This window comes from Tinamus guttatus, unplaced genomic scaffold, assembly GCF_059628265.1.
Source record: "Tinamus guttatus ecotype Peru unplaced genomic scaffold, ASM5962826v1 Tinamus_guttatus_pri_ptg000077l, whole genome shotgun sequence".
NCBI classification, from domain to species: domain Eukaryota; kingdom Metazoa; phylum Chordata; class Aves; order Tinamiformes; family Tinamidae; genus Tinamus; species Tinamus guttatus.
In genome coordinates this window covers 964,034-982,562 of record NW_028288611.1, presented here as the reverse complement: position 1 = coordinate 982,562, position 18,529 = coordinate 964,034, and the positions used below count along the sequence as shown (strand labels likewise).

General features: G+C 39.6%; 1 protein-coding gene across 1 annotated transcript in view; it reads left to right on the top strand.

Moving 5' to 3' along the window:
- LOC104577384 (ADP-ribosylation factor-like protein 15) overlaps window positions 1-18,529 on the top strand; it is a 239,957-nt gene that overhangs the window by 77,993 nt on the left and 143,435 nt on the right. Inside the window, exons 2-3 of the mRNA XM_088519948.1 lie at window positions 8,473-8,617; window positions 14,082-14,141. Of these exons, the coding sequence (XP_088376074.1) occupies window positions 8,473-8,617; window positions 14,082-14,141 (205 nt within the window). The remainder of the gene's footprint in view (window positions 1-8,472; window positions 8,618-14,081; window positions 14,142-18,529) is intronic.

Sequence of the window (18,529 nt, the reverse complement as noted above, 5' to 3'; positions counted from 1 at the left end):
GACACTCTTATCACATACATCCCAGTGTGATTTACAGAAATCCTACTCCACACTTGCTGACAGGGATTTTCTGTGAAGATTGAGACATTGTTATTCTCTTAATATACTTTGAACTTCCCTCCCTGTTTCAGTTTCTTTCCCTCCCACTCCTTCTGCTTTGTAAATGTCCGAATTCCATGCAGGTCTTCATTTTACACTTCCTCTTTAAACAGTATACACCTGGTTTTCTCTTTGCATCTGAAATGCTTTTCTCACTTTAATTTTGTTTCTTTGAGGCTCTTTTGCTCATTTGGATATACTACTACACTGTTTCCACAAACCTGTTTTTTTATATTATTACAGAAGTAGTATTATGAATATTGAGCACAGCTGTTCAGGAACCTGCATGTGTCAAATTGTTTCTTTCTTCTCCCAGAAAACTAAGTGTGCAATTGCATTGTTCAGTGTGCAGTTTGGATGACATGCAGTCAGCTTTAATTAGAAAAATCAAAGAACACCAAGTGGTCTGTATGCTGCTTTCTGGCTTTTGTGATCCCATGTGAGTATAGAACATGAGTAATTATTCCTGCAACGCTGAACAAAAGTGTGTTCTATAACCCACCTTGTAGCACACATGAATCACTGAAAAGCTTTTCCTGACTTGTCTCAGAACCCGTGAAATGATGGCTTTTAGCAAGCCTGAAAGCTCTAGGCTATTTTTGAAAAAATCTGTATATATCTTTCATCCTTAGTAGAAATTAGAAATGACAGGTGATGCCACATCCTTAACTTTTGCACTTTTCTAATCCCAAATGGTGTTGCTACTGCCTCCCCCTCTTCCCCTTTTCAATGATTTGTAGGGCTTTTTCAGTCTAGTTTTATATTTCCCCAGGTTGTGAAACAAACTGTTTGCAAAGGCTTTCATTCATCATGTTCATTACCTTTGTCTCTTCCTGTTAAACCTGAATGGACTGATGGGTTGAGAGACTTGTTATTCTTGAGCAGAAAAATAAATGGAAAGCAAACCCTCAGAGAGGAGAGGAGGCCGAACTTGAGCACTTCTACATGTGATAAAACCTAGGAGTTTGAGAGAAGCCTTCAAGCTTGATTCAACAATGCACTGAAATGAGTGATGGTCTTCTGTTCAGAGCAGCACTTCTGTGTGTGTTTGACTGTTTTCCTGGCTCAGTCTTGGCTTATCACAGCCACGTACTATTTCATTTTATATAGATTTTTAAATCTACTGCTTTCCGTGATATCTGTATTCATCAGGAATATTGGCCACCCCTGTGATACGTATTCATCAGGAACTTGATGTTTGTTTCTTTGTGCTTTCTTCAAGCACAGTGTGAATGGAGTGGGTTGTGCTTATTTTTATTTATCGTGTGTGTCTGTATATGTGGTGAGAGGTTAGGGTCAGAAATGTACATTTTCCATTTCAGATACAAGGTCTTGTGACTTGTAGTTCATGGTTTCCAGGGGAAGCACCTCTGATACTTTGCAGCTTCTTCCAAGGAAGTACCATATTTGTAATGCACACACATAACTGTGCCTTTGGACCTTCCTCACAGCTAAAGCCCTGAACTTCTGGCTGAAGTCCTCAGCCCAGAGCAGTCTCTCTGACTGGAAGGTAAAGATAAAGGATCTTATCCCTCCTGCTCAATTACTGTATAAACACAAATGCAATATGCTTCATCCATAGGTATTGTGCATTGTGGCAAGCTGTAGCTTGACCCCCATAAATAAATTCAAGCTCTTTATTCTTGGGATAGTAAAGACTTGGTTTTCTTGAGAAATCCTAAAGTCGTTTTGGCTTATGGACAGAATTCACTCAACCGTGATTAGTGTCTTCATTCACGGGGGCTGATGCATCCTGACTCTGTATTTAAAGTGAGGTACTCTGAGGAGCAATAGCATATCTGGCTTTTCAGAAGTTAGCCATCTCTTTCTACTTCCTCCTCCAAGACGCCTCTGCTGGAAGTGGGGTTGTCAGATATATCAGAGAACGAATAGTATGTCATTTGTCTATTTTTGGTATTTGAGCTTCTTCTCTTGTTCAGCTGGCACATATAGATGTTGAAAATGACTTGAAATGTGTTTGCTGCTGTTGAGACTCCAGAATTGTAGCCTCTCTGATATACAGAGATGCTTTTGATAGCGGATGTGTTCATAGAATCATTATGGTTGGAAAAGACCTTCAAGATCATCAAGTCCAACCATTCCTTGTTGGCCTCATCACATCTGGAGGAAGAATTTGAGATTCCTTCTCCAAGCAGTATGCTGGCTCTTCTAGTGTCCTATAGCACTCTATGAGGTAGGACTTAACTAAGGTTCTGTTTACTCTGTGAAATTGCTTCCTTTTCTAGAGTTTTTTTTTTCTGTTTTATATTAGCCTGTCTTTTATGCCATATTCCTGTCTTCTGCGGCATAAGCTGATAAAGAAATTGAAGATGTGTGTAAGCACTGCTCTTCGGGCACACCCATTGCTTGAATCCACACATATAAAGATCAGCCTGATTAAATGAGAGGATTAATTTGTACTGTGGATGGATTATAGTGATAGGTTAGTAGACTTGGAGCTGGAGTCCATCTGTTTGAGGCTGGCTCATGGTCTGCATCATGGTGGAGGAGTTCGAAAAGAAGGGTCACTGAAATTCCGGCCTGTCAAAGAAAGTGGCTGATCACGACAGTCTTGATTTTTAGTACTTCTATCTGTTCCAGAGAATACTTAAGGATGGCAGTGGCTGTGTGCATATTTTTGTATTGGCAGACACAAAAAGAATGGAAATCTGTTGTTTTGTCCTTATTGTTACTCAGATAAGATGATGCATCTTTTCAATCTTACATTTTGAAAACATGAAACAGCATCACTAGTTGTGTGGTAGTTATTCCCTCTTCTCCCCATGCCCCCTTTTTTACCTGTGCAGCAGTATAGAAACTGAAGTGTCTACAGCTGCAATTCACACAAAAGCATACAGTATATTGTACTGCTTTATTGTTAAGGTTTTCATACAGTTAAAAATTAGTTTACTATATATGTTTTTATTTTTCTGTCTATTAGCAGTGTATTACTTCATTCAAATGCCTTGAATGCATTTTATGAATTGCGTCTAGCTATTCCCCAGATTTCCCTACTAGTTTCCTTTAATATTGTAACTGTCTCCTTGTGTTTTTTTTTTCCCACCTTTCACATTATCTCTTAAATGTTTGAGCTTCCTTTGTGCTTCTGTGATCTCATATGACACTAGAAGTATTGAGCCTGCCGTTTGCAACTTTGACACCTTTTTAATAATCTCCTTGAGATTTTTGTTAATAACTTTGGATGATATCCAGTTCTTTGGATATAAATCTGTTTGGTACTGGAAGTCCATTTGTTCAATGATGTCTTAATAAAAGTAAAATGTAGAAGGAGGCCATATTTTAAAGTGTAAGAAAGAAGGGGAGGGGAGCAAAATTCTTATTGAGCCTTCAGCCCTAACTCTGCATTTCAGGATTTCTGAATGTTTGATTTGCTAGCATTTATGTTGCAGTAAATTAGAGTCGTTTTGCATAAGGGTATGTGTGTTTAAGCATGACATCCCGTACATCTGTTTGTCCCTATTAAACAGCAGTAGTAAAAGAAACAGACAGAAGATGGGTGCAGAACAAAGAAGAAATAATGGAGTATTTCACCCCTCAAAGAAGAGTGAAGCGAGAAGTGCAATGAGTAGATGAAGACAAACTCAATGGCCTGAGGCCATGCAATGTGCTGGAGAGAGCAGTAATTCAAGGACCTTCGCTGCCCAGAGCTTCAATCCGTGATCTCTGAGCGGCACATATGTCAGAAGTGTTTGGCCACCCCTGCTATAGACTTAATGCTTTTCCCAGAAGAAACCTCCATAGGGCTTTAAAGCGCCGCTGTCTAGGACTGTCAGCACAAATGCTGATCCATCTAAAACTGGAATAATCTGGTTGGGATAGAAATCCCTAAGTGGGAGTGGGACTGACTAACTTCTTCTCTTAGCACATGATTATGGATATACACACATAAAATAAAAGTAATAGTGGTGTTGAATATTGTACATTTTTCTGCAGGCTGCAGCACTTTATTCCCAGTTTACTCAGTAAATGCACACTCTTTTTGCAAATCTAGCCAAATGCAGACATTTTAAGGCCAAGTGCAAGGTCCTGCACCTGGGGAGGAATAACCCCAGACACCAGTACAGGCTGGGGACCGAGCTTGTGGAGAGCAGCTCTGCGGAGAAAGACCTGGGTGTCATGGTGGACAACAAGTTGACCATGAGGCAGCAGTGTGCCCTCGTGGCCAAGAAGGCCAATGGGATCCTGGGCTGCATTAAGAAGAGCATCTCTAGCAGGTCGAGGGAGGTGATCCTGCCCCTCTACTCAGCCCTGGTGAGGCCGCATCTGGAGTACTGTGTCCAGTTCTGGGCTCCACAGTACAAGAGGGATGTGGAGCTGCTGGAGAGAGTCCAGCGCAGGGCTACAAGGATGATCAGGGGCCTGGAACATCTGCCCTATGAGGAGAGGCTGAGTGAGCTGGGCCTGTTCAGCCTGGAGAAGAGAAGGCTGAGAGGGGATCTAATCAGTGTATATAAATACCTCAAGGGAGGGAGTGCAGAGGACGGGGATGGTCTCTTTTCAGTGGTGGCCACTGATAGGACTAGAGGAAATGACTGGAAACTGAAACATCAAAAATTCCATACGAACTTAAGGAAAAATTTCTTAACAGTGAGGGTGACAGAGCACTGGAACAGGCTGCCCAGAGAGGTTGTGGAGTCTCCTTCTCTGGAGATCTTCAAAACCCGCTTGGATGAAGTCCTGTGCCACGTGCTTTAGGTGTCCCTGCGTATGCAGGGGGGTTGGACTAGATGATCTCTAGAGGTCCCTTCCAACCCTAAGCATTCTATGATTCTATGATTCTATGATTTTTTTCAAGATACTGTATTGTTTTATTTTCAGTACTTTCAAATCTGCTCTTCTTTTCATTTTGCTTTTAAATTATTTAACCCCTGATTGCCCCTCTGCCCAGCACTCAAAGACTATAACAAATTGAGAGTAATGTTCTCAGAAAGCTTGAGAACTGACACTTTATTTGACATATCTCTCATAAGAATTTATCTATAGACAGTGTATGATTGTCCATAGAGCTCCAAAATGTGCTTTGTTGTTGCTGGTAGTACGGCTGAAATGCATGACCCTGGCAGTCCCAAAACATGAGCTAACTGTGGACTGACCAACTCTTAATAATTTTGATGTATTTGTGTGTTGTTTTGGAATTCAGGAATGAGTTCTTTTGTTACTAACATGACTTAAACATGTTATTTGCAGTTCAGTATCTTTCCTATTGCACTGTAAAGCGTGATGACATCTTTAGCAAAACTGCGACTCTACTCCATGCTGTACAAAATACCTTGGGATGCGTTTCCTGTCCATAGTAAAAAGCATGATGAATTTTCAGTTTTTGTTAGAGGCCAAGTAACTTTAAGCTGCTGAGGAGTGGGAAGGCAGTGATCATACAGCTTTTACAGTGATGTTTTTGATGGATGAGTTGTTCATTGAGCGTGACAGATGGCAGAACAGGTTTATAAAGTTTATTATTACAGGTTTCCCCTAAAACATGCTGATAATAAAGGAATTGTAGGATTTTTCAGGCTAGCTAGTGGTAAATATCGTACATCAGCTTGAATTTCATTTTAGCATAACAAGAAAACCTACTGATGGAAGCTAGCCATTCACAGGGACAAAAATGTGCATGTTGTAGAAAATAGTAGAATTGTGCTGAATAAAATGTGAAAGTGGTCTGGATCAAACAATTTTCCTGGCTTTAGTGGATCTGCATTCATTGAATCTCATTTCTGACTGTTTACTGATGAAGAATGAGTGAGTGGGTGGAGGTTTTGGACATGCAAGTTGACTTGTATTTTATATCATGCATTTAGTCATCAGCACATGAAGACACTAACAGACTAAGTTAGACTTGAGGCACCAGTCCTAAGTTCATGAAGACCGTCTGTGGAGGCTTTCTTTTTTATATGGCATATAAAGGGTGATGGTCCCTGACAGAATGGGGATTAGTGATCATCTTAATATTTTTTAAGGTTGTTAAAGATTAAGGTTGTTTTTTTAAGGTTGTCTGGTTACACAAAGCCTGGCATAGTGTCCACAGACAACCATCAGCACATCCATTTCTTTCTTTCTCAATATGGCCTCAAGAGTGTGTTGTGATACCTGTTGGAGATATTCTGTGCTGATGGTTGACAAATTGACTCTTTCAAAAATTGTCTGGAAGGGACCTGAAATTAAGCCACAGAGTTTTGTAGGAGGTTGGAAGAATTTTTTTTTTTTTTTTTTTTTTTTAGTGGCCTTCAGTCCGATCTCTGTTATGTGGAAACTTTGTTTTAGGGAGCTAATATTGTGCAATAAACTTAATTGTCCTTTCTCACTTAAGTACCAGAACTTCCGATATTTGCAATGGCTTTGTAGAGTCTGTGTCTATGGGATAAATAGCAACTGACATCAGTGAATAAAATTAGAAGGCATGTTTACTTAGCTATGAACACAAAGTAAGGCTCAAACTTTTGGAAAAAAAAATCAGGGTTAAGTTTTAACAGAAATAAAAGTCTTAGTTTTAATATTTATTGCCCTTGTTCAGCTTAACTGCTATAGTAAATGCTTTAACTCCTAAATATTTTCTTTTGCCTATTTCTAGTGTATTAATGGACTTATCTTTTTCCCTGAACTTATCATTTGTTTTTTTTTTTTTTAATTCAAGTGCTGTTTCAACAGCATTGCATAGGGAAGTAGAACAAGTTTTTGGATGTGGCATTTTTCACAGGAATTGTGCATGTTATCCTTTTGCAGAACTCTAATCTTTATGCAGGCATAGACAAGACAAAATATTTAACAAGACTGAATTATTGCCAAAACCTGTCTTCAGATGGACAAATTATCACCTGCTCAAATTGGTGTATATGCATGTAAACTCAGTCTCTGACGTGTTTAAAATAACTGGGAGTCGCACATGAAGAATTTGTTCCAGAAGTACCTCAGTCATGCTGTTAACACTCCTACAGTTCAGATACAACTTTGAAACCAAAAAAAAATCCAGTATAAGTTCTGTAGTCACAGTAATTGTTGTCTTGTAATCATGTCCTCTTTTACTGACTTGCTTGCAGACCCTGAACCTGCTCTTGGCAGGTGATTGTGTCTTGCTAACTTCAGTTCTGTCTTTCTGTTCCTCAAGTAGCCCCAGAGTAGCTAAGTAGTTATGCAAAGATTCGTGTTCTTTACCCACTGCTCTTGTTGGCTTATGGATAAGACAGACCAAATTATCTAAATAGCACCTTCAGTTTAGGTGGGGAAACTCAAATGTCTATTCCTGGGGGTTCTAGAAGTTGTCACTATGTAAAGATGCAGAATATGCCTGTGTATGGGTGAGAAAGGGTGCACAAGTATGTCATCTTTTCCTTGTAACAACAGATTTATTATTGGTATGTGAAGGTAGCAGATATTGGGTAGGTGCAGCATGTATATTTTTTGTATACAGATATATGCACATACATTTCATTCCATACACATATATGTATATATCTTACAGACTTTAGCACCTGATTGAACTCCATATTTCAAATGTGAAGTTGCTAGCTTTCCCTAAATGGTAATCTTCTACATTTCCATATAAAAATTTTCAGTATAACTTGCAAAGAAGGGTCTACTGAACCTCCCTAAGGACTTAAGGGACCTGCTGGGTGGGCTTGGCCTATTTTGGCTGTACTTTTAAGAGACATGAGCATAACTCTAAAGAAGGTTTTGTGTATGTGATTTTTTATGCTTTATATCGTGATTAATTTATACTTCTCTAGGGAACAGCAAGAAACATAGTGCCATGGTACCTCCATTTTTATGACTAAAGCTATGTCCAACAAAATACATTTCTTTAAAAGCTGTACTCTTAGCAGTTGGTGTTAATAAGGTAGGATGAGGTGTTCTTTCAGAACATGGAACAAACCTGGGAAGGTGGCTCAAATCAGTGGAGCAAAGTTCTCTGTTCCTTGCTTGCCAGCAAATGTTCAGAAGCTGCTTTGATGCTCAGAATAGGTGTTGCCTTAGACTAGCATAGGGGTTTTCTGCTTCTGGAAGCAGACATAGGAAATACCCAACCACCTGAACGAGTAGAGCAGGCACCTCTCTCACCATATGTGTGCTAGTTATGCTTTTCAGAAAATCTAAGCTGCTTTACTCAATCCAGTTATATAAGGCTTAGATGAAAAGTTATAAATATATATGTATGTTGTCTTATAAAACCGTTCTGAATTCTGGTTGCGCTGATCTTGCTGTTAGTTGTTGATAGTACTAAAATAATAAATTGGAATGATAATTTGTTTTTCTCCAGCACCTTTAAATTTGTCAACTTGACTTTCAGAATCTTGTTAGCAAAAGATAGGCAAAAAAACCCACATCTTCCTTTATTTATTTATTTTTTCTTCCTGACAGTGTTTTAGAGCACTTTGCTGCAAGGGACCACCACCACCACGACCTGAATATGACTTGGTTTGCATAGGCCTCACTGGCTCCGGCAAGACAAGTCTCCTGTCACAGCTTTGCAGCGAAAGCGCAGAGAATATAGTGTCCACCACAGGTAGGATTGCCTTTATTCCGTGGTGTGCTGTAACATTGCATGTGGGTAGCTTTAAAAGCATGTTGCATGTGCAGCTTTGTATCCTATTTTTAAAAAGATATAATTCACTATTTTGGATTGAATAGCTCTACTTGTTCAGAGTTTGCTAATACAATGAGGAATGTTCATGAAAGCATATAGTTTGCAGTATGTTGAAAGTCAGAATATACAGTATGGTGTAATAAAGTAGAACCTTTGAAAATGAACTGTATGAGTTTACCATGGAACCATTAAAGGTTTTATTTATTTATTTATTTATTACTTCTGTTTTTAAAGCATTTGTGTTATAGAAACAGAAAAGAGGAGGTAATGTGATATAAAACAGGGTGGTCTTTTCATACTTGGTCAGTACTGTTTTGTGGTGTATGCTAGCAACCAAAAGAGTAAATGTAATGTCAGTGTTTATTTCTGGTGATAATCTTTTCTTTTAGATACAAAACGGGACTTGTTTATGTAGTAAGGGCAGACTGAGAGTAGAGGATTTTACAAGAGGTTATTGTGGTTTCAAGAAGATAAATAAAAACAGGCTTAACCACAGCTAAAGGCACTTAAGTGCAAAAAGCTTAAGTTTGCATACTGATACAGATGGACCAGAATGCCTAATATGAAACTTTGACACCACTTTCTCCTTCTCTTCCTCCACTCCCTCTCACTTTCCCCTGCCCCCCCCCAAAAAAAAACAATTAAAAAAAAGAGTGAGCAAAAAGTAGTTGGCTACAAAGTTCAGAAAGAGGACAGATTAGGTTATAGAAATGGAAGAAATATGTTTGTGTGTCTACAGTGATTTTAGTATGGTTGATTTGCTGAGGGAAAAGATAGTGGGTATTGTGTGAGTAATTTATGTATATAGTTATATGGCTTTATATTGTACTTATGGTTCGTGGGCTTGAATTTTATGATTGTCCCTTAGCAACCCTAACTGGTTTTCAGAGTATCTTTTAAATTACAGGAACATAAGGCTATTAAACTGTAAGTCAACAAAGTGCAACAGGTAAAAGAAAATACTGTTTCTTCTGCAATGCATAATTAACCCCTTGAGCTCACTGTCTTCACGTTTGCATTATTACGAATTCTAAAGAGATCTGAAACTTCTTTGTGTGGAAAAGATGTCAATACCAAATTTGAAAGGTTAGAAAGAAATCACTGAGCAATTCGGTCATTTTTTCCCTCCTTAGCTTTATCTGTAAAGTTCAGCTGAAATTAGTGCAAATTAACTTTTAACGCTTTGGACCCTGAAAGGTTTACTAACCTAATATAAAGAGCAATGTAGCTCTCAAAAGCAATAATGCAAATATGATTAATTTCCAAATTACATTTCTTATGCTTCTAGATAGTATTTTGTTGAAACTATCGTATTGTTATGCAACTTGAGAAATGAAAATGGACTTTGGAGGAAGCTAGACAACATCCAAACCAAAGTGATGCAGTTTATCATAGTAAATCCACCTGTCTGTACTGGTAAATGCTATGTGAAAAGATATCATTAGAAATTGAAGAATCCAATGTGGCAGCTTCTCCACTCCGATTTCAAAATGTAACCTATATTTTTGCATTTCTCAACAGTGCCACTGAAGTCCATCCCAGTTTTTACTTCTTTCTAGGATTCATTTTTAAGAAAGAAACAAACAAGCTATTGCATAATTATTCCCTCCAGATTTTCTTGCACTTTCCTCTACAGCATCCAGGACTGACCAGGGTTGGAGTTAGAGCACTAGAATATCATATTGGTCTGATATGGGTGAACAAGTCCCTTGTTTCTGTTAAATTTCTATAAGCTAATAATCCTATAATGTCATACTTCAATGACACACTCTTCAATTATAGGAAAACTGTGAAGTGTTTTATAATTTTTTTTGTTTAAGATATAAAATAATAATAGAGGATTGAGATACTTCTAAGTCCTTGTAACCTTATTTATACATACCACTCAGATATGTAGAAAGTTCTTTCTGTTGTTAATATCTATAGAAATACTTAATACTCTAATTGCAACTGAAAACTGCAATGTTATATATAAGAAAGTGGTAATTAGAAGCGTATGGTGTCTTCCCTGTCTCCTAAAAATTGTGGAAAGATCACTTCGTATTACTGGTAATGTTAAATCTAAACTTCAGTTACAAACTCATTAAAAGGTGATTTTATAAGGATGTACTTAATACTAAAATCCCTGCCAAATGGTGGATAGCTTGGATTAAAGTTTTATGCTGATTATAATATTTTACAGCTATTTAAAAGTGCCTTTGCTAATGTCATAGTTCTTACTGATCTGATCTCTTATTACTGCCTAACTTTGATCTCTTTGCTGCCTAACTCCATAGCCTGTGTAGGGCACCCTAAGCCTGAAGAGATGAGATGGGAAAATAAGAGAAGGCCCACATGGTCAAGTTCCAGCTGCCCCAGCTAGAAAGAGAGGCACGTTGGGTGCCCAACTCAAATGCCTCTATGTAAACGCAAGCAGCATGGGGAATAAACAAGGGGAAGTGGAGATGCGTGTGCATTTGCAGGACCATGATCTCATCGCAATTACTGAGACATGGTGGGACAGCTCTCATGACTGGAACGTGGCCATGGATGGCTTTAGGCTTTTCAGGAAGGACAGGCCAGGAAGGCAAGGTGGCAGAGTTGCTCTTTACATGAGAGAGCAACTGGAATGTATGGAGCTCAGCGTAGGGGAGGACGAAGCGCGGGTCGAGAGCCTGTGGGTGAGGATTAAAGGGCAGGACAACAGGGGCAACACAGTCGTGGGAGTTTACTACAGGCCTCCTGACCAGGGAGAGGAAGTGGATGAGGCCTTCTACAGGCAGCTGCAAGAAGCCTCACGATCCCAGGCCCTGGTCCTTATGGGGGACTTCAACCACCCTGATGTCTGCTGGGATAATCACACAGTTAGGAGCAGACAGTCCAGGAGGTTCCTGCAGAACATTGCAGATAACTTCTTGATGCAGGTGGTTGATGAGCCAACAAGGGGAGGGGCGCTGCTAGACCTGATACTAACCAACAGAGATGGTCTAGTGGGAAATGTGAAGGTTGGGGGCAGTCTCGGCTGCAGTGACCACGAGATGTTGGAATTCACGATCCTGCGAGGAGGAAGCTGGACAAAAAGTAGGATTGCAACCCTGGCCTTCAAGAGAGCTAACTTTAACCTCTTCAGGGAGCTCCTTGGAGGAATCCCCTGGGCAAGGGTCCTAGAAGGAAAGGGGGTCCAGGAGAGTTGGCTGATATTCAAGCACCACTTTCTCCAAGCTCAGGATCGGTGCATTCGTATAAGAAAGAAGTCGAGCAAGGAGGGCAGGAGACCTGCGTGGATGGGCAGGGAGCTGTTGGATAAACTTAATGAGAAAAAGAGCATGTATGTAATGTGGAAGAAGGGCCAGACCACATGGGAAGAATATAGGAACATTGTCAGAGAATGCAGGGGTGCAACGAGGAAGACCAAGGCCCATTTGGAATTAGAGTTAGTGAGAGATGTCAGGGACAACGGGAAGGTCTTATATAAATACATCAGCAGCAAGAGGAAGACCAGGGAAAATGTTAGTCCCCTGCTGAATGGGGAGAGTACCTTGGTGGCAGAGGATGCAGAGAAGGCAGAGTTACTAAATGCCTTCTTTGCCTCAGTCTTTACTGCTAAGGCTAGTCACCATGAACTACAGAGCCCGGAGACAAGAGAGAGAACCAGGAGAGAGGAGGACTTTCAGATGGTCAAGGAGGATTGGGTTAGGGATTATTTAGGCAAACTGGACACACATAAATCTATGGGCCCAGATGGGATGCACCCAAGAGTGCTGAGAGAACTGGCAGGGGTCATTGCTCAGACACTCTCCATCATCTTTGAGAGGTCATGGAGGGCAGGGGAGGTGCCGGAGGACTGGAAGAAAGCCAAGGTCACTCCAGTCTTCAAAAAGGGCAAGAGGGAGGAGCCAGGAAACTACAGGCCGGTCAGCCTCACCTCCGTCCCTGGAAAGGTGATGGAGCAGCTCATCCTAGAGACCATCTCCAGGCATGTCAAGGAAAAGAAGGTGATCAAGAGTAGTCAGCATGGATTCACCAAGGGAAAGTCGTGTTTGACGAACCTGATAGCCTTCTACGATGCGGTGACTGGCTGGCTGGACGATGGGAGAGCCGTGGATGATGTCAGCATTGACGTCAGCAAGGCTTTCGACACAGTCTCCCATAACATCCTCATAGGGAAGCTCAGGAAGCGTGGACTGGACGAGTGGACAGTGAGGTGGATTGAGGACTGGCTGGATGGCAGAGCCCAGAGGGTGGTGATAAATGGGGCCGAGTCTGGTTGGAGGCCTGAGGCCAGTGGTGTCCCACAAGGGTCAGTACTGGGCCCGGTGCTCTTCAACTTGTTCATCAATGACTTGGATGAGGGCACAGAGTGCACCCTCACCAAGTTTGCAGATGGCACCAAACTGGGAGGAGTGGCCAACACTCCTGAGGGCTGTGCTGCCATTCAGAGAGACCTGGACAGGATGGAGAGTTGGGCAGAGAGGAACCTCATGAGGTTCAACAAGGACAAGTGCAGGGTCCTGCACCTGGGGAGGAATAACCTCAGGCACCAGTACAGATTAGGGGTTGACCTGCTGGAAAGCAGCTCTGCAGAGAGGGACTTGGGAGTCCTGGTTGACAACAGGTTAACCATGAGTCAGCAATGTGCCCTCGTGGCCAAGAAGGCCAATGGGATCCTGGCCTGCATCAGGAGGAGTGTTGCCAGCAGGTCGAAGGAGGGGATCCTCCCCCTCTACTCAGCTCTGGTGAGGCCGCACCTGGAGTATTGTGGGCAGTTCTGGGCTCCCCAGTGCAAGAAGGACATGGAGCTTCTAGAGAGGGTTCAGTGGAGAGCCATGAAGATGATTAAGGGACTGGAGCATCTATCTTATGAGGAAAGACTAAGCGAGCTGGGCCTGTTTAGTCTGGAGAAGAGAAGGCTGAGAGGAGACTTGACCAACATGTTCAAATACCTGAGGGGTGATTGTAGGGAGGATGGGGCCAGGTTCTTCTTGGTGGTGGCCAGTGACAGGATGAGGGGTAACGGGTGTAAGTTGAAACACAGGAAGTTCCACCTCCATATGAGGAAGAACTTCTTTCCTGTGAGGGTGACAGAGCCCTGGAACAGGCTGCCCAGAGAGGTTGTGGAGTCTCCTTCTCTGGAGATCTTCCAAATCTGCCTGGATGACACCCTGTGCCATGTGCTCTAGGTGTCCCTGCTGGAGCAGGGGGGTTGGACTAGGTGATCTCTAGAGGTCCCTTCCAGCCTTAAGCATTCTGTGATTCTGTGGCTAAGTTTAACCATCTTATTTATTCTGACACTTTCTCATGCAAAATCCTGGTGAACAAGGTAGGCTTTTCTGATTGTATGCAACTGATTTCAAATGTCCTCTTTAACAAATAACATACTAATATTCTTTATTTCTGTTTTTAGGTTTTAACATAAAAGCAGTGCCATTCCAGAATGCCATCTTGAATGTAAAAGAACTTGGAGGTATTATACGTAATCATTTATTCATTTAATTATAAGAAACTGAAATTATCAAATTGTTTAGTGTTTAGAATATAAAAATGATGGATCAGGGTGGCTTGACCTTATTTAAAAATAATAGCATGGCAGTTTGAGAAAAATGCAACAATTCTGATTTAGAGAAAATGAATGTACAAAGTTGGAGTAGAAGGCAGATATTGTTGAGTATCTTATTTCAACTGCAGAGGTTAGGCCATGCAAAAATGCACAGTGAGGCTATAATTGTAGTATGGTTCATATGGCAGCTCAGGAAAGTGTTCCCAGTACTTATTGTGCATATGAGCTTTTTCTTAGGAACAACTGTTAAGCAAACTCTGAGCATAGAAGTATTTTTGACATAACCAAACTCTTTGATGCACTGCTAAAAGTATTACAAGGATAGTTGGAAGTTGGTTGTGTTGGCCGATTATATGTTAATTGAAAACTATTATCTTGTATTTATTTGGTTTAGGAAATTTTCATGTGGCTGGATTTTCTTTCTTTTTTTTTAATATGTCTTTACTCATATAAGCTCTTTGACTGCCAAATACTATGGCTCCTTCAAATTCATGTAAAAGATGTGCACACACAAAATGAGAAACAGCTATGTAAGCAAAAAATCCCTACATAAACGCCCTACGAAATGTCTCTACACATATCATCTTCATGCAGACATGCTGGTTTGCTTCTTATTTTTTGTTGTGAGGCTGATTAGCAAGTTTCCGAGCTTGAGTCTTAAGTAGTCAAGAGGTAGCTGTTAAAAGGAAAGGATGAAAACGCACTAGTTGTGGAGTCTGTATAATCATCTTTATATACTAAAACTTTGGTAGATCTTCTTTACATTCTACGTAAATACAGTAGAAGGACTCATGAGGATGTTCATTAGATTTTAAAGAAGGATTAAACCTGTTTAAGGTGCTCCGGGGAAGACATTAGGTTCGTTCTCAAAGGAAACTTCACTATAAAATAAAGTTTTACGATGACTCTTATCTGAGTCGTCCAGATAAACATACATTAAAAGGAGAGCATTTCCTCTTTACTGCTGTTGGTCCCCGTGTATGCTTGTTTGCTTATGTATCCTATAAAGAAAGTGGAAGTTTTCTCTAGTAAATAAAGCACAGCTCATGTGTAGTGGTGGTTTTAAGTATGTAACAAACACTTCTGTGATTTTTGTTTGTTTTTTGAAATAGGACAAATCATTTGCAGCCCAATTTGCACATCTTGTTATCTCTGCAACTCACTGTATAATGGGGATACATAAATGCAGCTTTAGTAAGCGAAGTCTGCTGCTTAGATTGTGCTTAAGCTTATCATATAAAGTTTACTTTGTGTGTCTTGAGAAAACCTTATCTCAATGAAGATTTGACAGGATGTCCTTGAGGAATCCAGGAAATTTGATTTCCTTGACTGTTTCATTTCTTTTCCCTTTAACTATGAATGTTTCCATGTCCATCCTTAGATGGTGTCATTTTTTTTTCCCACAAGATGCTAGTGTAGAAAAATGCTAATTTTGATAGACTTTTCCTTGTATCTAAGAGAGCTATGCCAGACTTCCAAAAGTCTCCTAACTTCTTGTTCAGTACTTAATCTTCTAATTGAAAAAGTTGTTTGTGTGTGATCAATGTAAAGTCTGAGCTTTCTGGAGTGTATCTGGTTTCTCTGGTGCTCTCTGAAAAAGTAGAAATCAATCTGACATTTAATAATGCTTCTATTTACTTCACTGCTAAATTTTATTCTGGGGGTTTGGGTTTTGATGTGCAGGAAGAAACCTATGGTTTTGGTCTTACTCCTTTTTTTTTTTCCTTCATTTTTTTAAAGTCTTGTTACCCAAGTTTTGTTTTCTCTACTATGGAGATCTTGTCCAGGCATTTTTTCTTAGAAACTTGGAGGGCAAGAGAAAGGCACTGTTTTCAATGATCACTATTCATTGTCACCTGTTATTCAAAAGGCCTTTAAGGTCTTACATTCAGTGGCCGAGGAGTTATGTGAAACAGATACTGTGTAGTATTTTTTTTTTTTTTTGGCTGAGGTAGTATCCTTGCCGTTTGCCTTCTGGAGCTGCTAATGAAGCCAGGACTTTGTTTCTGCATTCCTGTTGGGATTAAAAAATTCACTGCTAAGCGTATAGAAAAGTCACTTTTCTATTGTCTCTTTCTGATCTGATTATCCCTTCATCAGTCTTTAGGATTAACTAGGCACTGGAATAAAATTTGTTGTGCTCTTTAGCAAAAATTTTGCTTTCAAGTACATGCTATCAAAATATTAAAACCAAAAATGAATTCCTGTTGTTGTGGTGACTTATACCTTAGTACTTTTTATTGGATTAATATATCTCTTTTATAAGAAGATGAGCTTTCTGTTTTATCCAATTTCACAAAGTTAAAAGCTTTGTTTAAAAAGGTAAACTTAGATCCTGATTCAGTGAGAATGTGCATGCATGTGTGTATGTATATATGGCTTTCAAATAAAATAGACAGGCTTGAGTTACTTGAAAAGTAACACTTGCTTTATTTACTGATCAAATTTAACTTCCCATTCTCCAAGTTTCTATTTTGCTATATCACTAATTCTTTCCTCCTATCAGACAAATGAAAAAAATACTGTTTTTTTACAAAAGAAAATATGTGATTTAGATTATTGTGAGAATGTGTCATGCCTTAGCCCTCTTGCTTTCAAAGTGTATTCTTATCAGCATAGATTGAAATATTTCTGTATTACTCTAATTTAGTAATCATAGAGGAAGAAAATAGACCGAATTGTTTCCTGTTACAGTACAGCAATCTCTAGGAAATAGGGTTGTAATTGTGGGTAATGAATGTAAGAGAAAGTGGGGAAAGACTGGAAAAATGAAGTAGATGTTAACATTTAATGTTTGAAAGTGTTTAATAGGTTTTTGCTGAAAGAGGCTTGTGGTACTGCATGCTGAAGTCTAATCTCAAGACAGATAATGCAGGGGCAATGACAAGGTGAAGCTTTTCCTTTGATTATTAAAAGGGTCTCTTCCAACCTGGAGACACAAAACCTGAAGCTGTCATTTATCAGTAGGTTTATTCTGCCATTTGCTGTTGCAGTGTGGTCAATGGAACGCTAAGTAATAGTGTCTGTTGTAATGTGAATACGTATTCAGGTTTAAATCAAGATTACAGATCTAATAATTTATAGGTTTTTTTTAAGGCAGAATAAATTATTTAAAATATGCCACATTGTTAATAAAAGCTTAGAAACTACTGTTGAGATGCCTGTTGGCATGAGTTTAGATGTGGCTAGCTCTGTTTTACCTTACCAAGTTTAAAAATATTAACCTGTTATAGCATTTAGTAACTTTCTCTGTCCTATACATTGTTATATATTCAAGATTTTTTAAAATCTGACAAAGACCTTTTCCACAAGCAGAGAGAATCAACATGTTGTCTAGTCATCCTTTAAATTTCTTTTAAGACAAAATATATTAACCACTTAGTGAGAACAGAGTGGTTAATATCTGGAATAACCTCATTTCTATTCAGTTGAGCATTCCTAGGAAGAGAGAGCTAAAAATATTGTCCTCTCCACTCCTGCTTATCCTTAAGATTCATGGCCAGCATAGTAAATGCTCTTAAGCTGTCTAAGCTAACTGTCTAGGTGAAAATTCCAGAGCAAATAACTTTAAATGGACCTGGTTAAATATAGCATGTGTATTTTGTCTTAATTTGGAAGTAAAGAACAAAAGACTAAAGTGTAAGAGATTCGCATTGTCATGCAAGCAAAATTGAATGGAAAATATGAACCCCTGGGGAAAACTTCAACAGATGTCAGGTAGCATCTACCTTCAGAAAAAAAATGAGGAAGGAGGAAGAAAGTTATGTTGGCTTATGAATTAGAATTTAATGATTAAATTGTTTATGGGAAAACCACCCTTCCTCCGTGTCCTATAGGAAAGGAGGAAGTACTGAACAACCTTCCAACAACATAGCTTGTCAGAGCAGCTAACAATCTCATCTGTTTAGTCATCGGAAAATGGATCCCACACGTAAATACCAGCCTAAATCCATCCGTACAGGGGCATACTAAAATAAAGCAATAAAATTTCCTTACTGCATTTTTCTAAAAGGCAATTGGCACCTCTACAAAATCTGGTCATGGAGTGAGTGCATGTAATGTCATCTGACACATGTCTGCATCTAGCAGCTTATGTAACATCTTAACAGATGAAATTTTAGATGACCCTGATGAACTATACAAGCTGATGCGCACAGAGACATTCAGCTTCCAAAAGTATTAGAGATCTGTTTGCTATCAGTCATACTCAGCATTCTGTTCAAATGGTATCTAGGCCCTGGCTCTTCCACATGGTTTCCTCATCTCATAGATAAGAGGGATCACTTTCTCATCTT